This window comes from Schistocerca serialis, chromosome 6, assembly GCF_023864345.2.
Source record: "Schistocerca serialis cubense isolate TAMUIC-IGC-003099 chromosome 6, iqSchSeri2.2, whole genome shotgun sequence".
Taxonomy (NCBI): domain Eukaryota; kingdom Metazoa; phylum Arthropoda; class Insecta; order Orthoptera; family Acrididae; genus Schistocerca; species Schistocerca serialis.
In genome coordinates this window covers 176,061,806-176,067,366 of record NC_064643.1, presented here as the reverse complement: position 1 = coordinate 176,067,366, position 5,561 = coordinate 176,061,806, and the positions used below count along the sequence as shown (strand labels likewise).

The window sequence follows — 5,561 nt, the reverse complement described above, 5'->3', positions numbered from 1 at the left end:
TTCATGAGATATTTGGCCAGGTCACGATCAATGGACCACCCTGTATATTCAGTGTCGCGGTATTTGTCTGGAAAAGCGACATCATTCGGAAGTAATGCCTTACCTTGATTTATTAGACGTGTATAGCTTTTAATATGGATATCGTTAGTAATACTTGCGAACACCTGTAGAACCAAGACCGAATTTGACAGTACCATAGTCGCTGAGATCGTGTTTTTAATATCTGGCACCTTGTTAGTTGGTTGCGTTTCTCTCTCCAAGACACTGTGGTACCACTTGCAAGAAAAAGTTATGAGATTTTTTCGCCCATCGCTGACTTTCGATCACTATTGTTTCTATCACCGGCAGTCAATTATTGGCGAAGTAATATATTTAGTAGTAGGAGATGAGTGATAGCTTCGCCTTGGCCGTATGGCTTATAAAGTATGTGTGTGTGTATGTTCCGACATGTGCAAAGAAAATGATTATGTCCAGGTGTAAGGAAGGTATGAATCTGATATAGAATACTGCCATACCCACAAAGGAAATGAAGGATTTTCTTTTTTATTGGAAAAGCATGTCAAGTCATAAGAATAGTACAGATTTCCAGAGCCATTGCCCTCAGCAGGGGTTATTTAAGATAGTTGGCACATTGTCGAATGTCGTCCAGTTGAGACCGCGATCGTAATGCTTAATTGTAAGTACAGTGATTAAGTATATGTGGCCGGTTTCCTAGGAAGATTCTGTCTGGTGTGTGAGAAGTACATGGCGACGGTGGCCTGTGGCGGGGATGGTTCACGTTTTCCGCTAACGGCAGGAACTGTCCAAATGGTTCAAATGGCACTATGGGACTCAACTTCTGAGGTCATTAGTCCCCTAGAACTTAAAACTAGTTAAACCTAACTAACCTAAGGACACCACACATATACATGCCCGAGGCAGGATTCGAACCTGCGACCGTAGCGGTCTCGCGGTTCCAGACTGCAGCGCCAAGAACCGCACGGCCACTTCGGCCGGCTACTGTCCAAATGTAAAGATCGGTTGGGGTACAGGAATGTAGCTGACTTAACGGTGTCACCCTCTAGACGGCAGAATAGTGTGTGTGTTGTACAGCCTTCGTGATCGCGTGTGTTCTCGGTGGAAATCTGAATGATTCACCACGGACATGTGTTTGCGCTGGACCGTTATTCCCTCCCATGTAAATTATGCTGTTGATTGCTTCTGTGCATTTCCGGTCGTTATTTGGTTGAGAGAACATCGATTGTGGTGTGAGTTGTGGGCATCTAGAAGGTGAAGGATGGAATACAAGTTTTCTGGTTCTCTAGACATAAGAAGTACCTTAATTGACTTTGTAAATTATAAGGATGATTTGTAACCTGTTACATCACCGACATCGGTATTCGCTAGTGGAAATATCAGTTTCCTCTATTTTTTTCGAGTTTTCACGTAAAGATCTTCGCAGGCGAGATAAGTTTCTAGTTACTCAGTAGTTTACAGTATGCTGCATCTCGCTGATGTTTTGGGTTTCTAGAGAAATAATTTCCAGCCTATATCTTCGGAATTCTACTGTGCAAGCGATACTGCTATGCAAACGATTTTGCTGCGTGCTTGATATCCAGAAGTATCTCATAAATGCTACGATATTCTGGCAAAACGTGTGAAAGTGCACATGTTCTTATAATCCCAGAGTCTGGAGATGGGTATAGAAACCAAGCAAGGAAACAGGTCGCGTCCAGCAACAGTAAAGGCGCGTTTATGATGCCACCCCATTGCTCGCTGGCATGGCACAGCGATGATGAATCAAACACAAAGAATCCTACCGCCCCATTTAGCGTGCACCATCGCAGCTCGCGCCCCTTGCTGCCGCTACTCGCTACGATCCTCGGCAGGCGATGATATCAAGCTGGTTTGTGTTTCGCCCTACGACCATCGCCACCCGGCCTGTACTGTGATTGGCTGCTTCAAGGTCCTTATAGCAAAGCGCTGTTTCACTGCTTGTTGCGCACGTGGTACTTTCGTGTCCCATCGCCCACAATATTGTTTGTTGGATGTAGTTTCTGTACAGGCCACAAACCATAGGTGACGATTTGAAGCAAATGATTATTTCAGCCGTTTTTGAACGGAACGCCATCTGGGACCAGACGCACGCAGATCATCACAACCATTTCATACTGGATAAACTGTGGATAGAAGCTGCAGTAAAATGTGGAAAACGTAAGTTGCATTTCAATTTAATTTCATTACACAATACTTTCTTCATTAAACGAACACTGAAACAGTTTCCAACTGGTTGGCTGATTTTTTTCAGTCTCTTCACTGCGGAAAAAGAAACGGGCAATATAATTGTCCATCTCGATTGCTAGCTTTATTTTTCAAGAATTATACAGCTTAACACAAATCATCCGCGGGCAGTGTTGGTACGTTATTAAATTTACAAGTTCAACTACCTAAACGAAAGGTAACGAGTATTTACTTCCGCTCAGCCAGAGCATAAACATTTTCTTAGAGTCCTATCGGAGAGGTGAGTGGTCGTCCTGATGGCTGGAGGGCCCAGTGCAAATGCTGTTGACAGTAACGAATGACTTTTTTTAAACGCCAGTACGTGATGTGTGGTGGCTATACACAACTATACACAATGACCAATGTTTCATTAGAGCTACATGAGGTGCGAGGTGACGACTGTGGAAGACTAGCGCACAATGCAACGTATTGAGGTGCAGTGCGAACCGAGTCCCGACGCTACGTACTGAGGTACTGAGACTGAAAGATTGAGACAGCTCGGTCGGCGGCGGCGCCCTATATGCACGCAGCCCTGGGGGCTTTTCGGCGCGTAGCCTGGTGGCGTGTGGGGGCGTGTCTCGATCTTCTCTTGTCGTAGGCGCGCCTAGTTCATCGCCTGTTATACAGTGTTTCCTAGTGGCGACCAATGTGCTGGCGAAGACGCACGCCGAGACGACTATTTTCAAACATTTTTGTTGTTATTTTAAATTTTAGTTGTGCCCGCCCAAAAGCCACAAGATTTCCGGAATTGTCTAGTAGGCTTCAATATTTATTTTTGTGATTCGTAAAATTCCGCATTTGACGTTTATACAGGGCTATTCAAAAAGAGGGAACTAATTTCAAACATTCATTGCTTCTAAGCTAGATAGATACGCGATTTCAACGTTGAAAACCAATGAAAACAATCTCGATCGCGTTTTGAGATTTTTATACGCGGTCGCTAGTGGAAATATCAGTTTCCTCTATTTTTTTCGAGTTTTCACATAAAGATCTTCGCAGACGAGATAAGTTTCTAGTTACTCAGTAGTTTACAGTATGCTGCATCTCGCTGAAGTTTTGGGTTTCTAGACAAATAATTTCCAGCCTATATCTTCGGAATTATACTGTGCAAGCGATACTGCTATGCAAACGATTTTGCTGCGTACTTGATATCCAGAAGTATCGCATAAATGCGATGCAGATCATCACAACCATTTCATATTGGATAAACTGTGGAAAGAAGCTGCAATAAAATGTGGAACACGTAAGTTGCATTTAATTTCATTGCACAATTCTTTCTTCACTAAACGAACAATGAAACAGATTACTTATTTATGTAAAACATAAGCAGCATATGGTCTGTTGCATAACACAATATTTTATTCATTAAAGAAACGCTTAAACAGATTCCTTATCTCGATAGCTTCAGCAGGAGCTGCATTGTTTCTTCTTGATGGCTGAACTCCAGGAAGTACATCTCTGTACGCCACATTGTTCAGTACATTCTCTTTGTCCACAATCACATTATGTAAAACGCAAACAGCTTTCACAATCAGTTCTGCAGTCTCTACTTTCGTTTCAATTGGTTTGTTTAGTAGTCGCCACTTTGCAGCCGTAATTCCAAAGGCACATTCGACAGTTTTTCTAGTTCGTGAAAGAACTTTGTTGAACTTTTCGTTCGAGCAATCAAGATTTCTCCTGGCAAAAGATTTCATCAGGTGTCTGAGAAGAGGGTACGCTTCATCTCCTATGAAGACAAAGGGGGCTTCAACAGCAGTACCTGGTAGAAAGTCGTCTTCAGGAATGTGAAGCATGACTTTCACCATTTTATCGTACAAAATAGACATCCTGAAAGTGCCTCCGTCACTTTGTTTCCCAAATGCTCCAACTTCAATAAAAGTAAATTTACAGTCTGGATGACACACAGCCTGCAGAACTATTGAAAAGTATTTTTTGTAATTTAAAAACATAGAACCAGACCATTTAGGGCTTACAATTCGTATATGCTTCCCATCAATAGAACCTAGACAATTTGGAAACCTCCACTTCTTGTAAAACATTTCAGCTATTTCTCTGAATTCTTCTTCCGTTGGTGGCTTCATATGCAATGGTTGTAGTGTTTGCCACAACACTGATAAAATCTGTTTTAAAATTTGAGAAACAGTAGTTATTCCTACTCCAAACTCTCCTGCTAGGCTGTCATACGAGTTCACTGTTGCCAAGAACCTGAAATTAAAAAAAAAAAAAAGTTTGTTACTTTCCACTGTGTATTTATGTAACTACATTCTATACTTAATAGAATTGGTTATTCTTTAAAGTTTCTGCAAAGATATTTTTCCTCTTATTTCAGCAGTCTGGGATGTTAAGAAAAAGTGGAAAAGTCTTCGACAGCAGTACAAAGAAAGGCTGAACGCGCTTCCTAGACACGCCTCAGGCGGTGCTGCTCACACGGCTCCAGTACAGTGACCGTATTTCGAGGCTAAGACGTTCTTACGAGATAATTTTGAACCTAGAGCGACAAGTGGGAATTTGGATCCCGAGGAAACCAGCGATACGACTGAACACAACAGCGAGTATAGTTCTCATTTTGATGAAGCTCATAGGCAACCAACTAACATCTTTACCGTCACCACTTTCACTAGTGTCTTCTGATCGCGCTGAGACACCACCAGACTCTACATCTGCTGAACGTAGTGCCCATAGGAAGAGACCACGACCTGTAGACCCAATTGCAATTCACGTGATAGAAATTGAAAAAGGAGAAGTTGCGTATGCGAAAAGAAAAAGAGTCGCTGTTATCAGAAAAAAACGATGAAGATGTTGCTTTCTTCATGTCTCCTCTTCGTCACGTGAGACCCATGACTCCTTTCGACAAAATGTCGTCCAGAATAGATGCGCTGAAACTAGTTATGGAAAGAGTATACGGATCTTCAGATCGAAGTTACAGAGGATTCGATGAAGCTTCGCAACGGTATATACGAGGCCTGTTCAGAAAGTAAGCTCCGATTGATTGCCAAATTGAAACCACAGTGAACATCAGAAATGTTTTACTTGTAACAATTAGCTACACCTTTCAGCTACTTCTCTACGTAGTCGCCGTTCTGACTTAGACTTTTGTCATAGCGTTGTACCAACTTTTCAATAGCCTCATCATAGAAGGCAGCCGCCAGTGCTTTCCGTCAATTCTCCACGCTGGCGTACACCTCGTTGTCTGTGTCAAAATGTTGTCTTCAAAGACAGCGGTTCATGTGACCAGAGATGAAACTCAGGGGGAGACAATTGTGGACTGTATTGTGGGTAATCTAACATTTCCATTTGAAAAC

At 42.4% G+C, this 5,561-nt stretch overlaps 1 protein-coding gene across 1 annotated transcript; it reads right to left on the bottom strand.

The window, feature by feature from the left end:
- Positions 1–3,617: 3,617 nt before the first annotated feature.
- On the bottom strand, positions 3,618–4,455 carry LOC126484729 (uncharacterized). The gene has a single exon (XM_050108324.1). The coding sequence runs from the start codon at positions 4,338–4,340 to the stop codon at positions 3,618–3,620; it is 723 nt and encodes a 240-aa protein (XP_049964281.1). The 5' UTR covers positions 4,341–4,455.
- Positions 4,456–5,561: the final 1,106 nt, after the last annotated feature.

What these genes read in the sequence shown, in the direction of transcription:
- LOC126484729 (XM_050108324.1), bottom strand. Translation starts at nt 4,340, where the DNA reads ATGAAGCCACCAACGGAAGAAGAATTCAGAGAAATAGCTGAAATGTTT.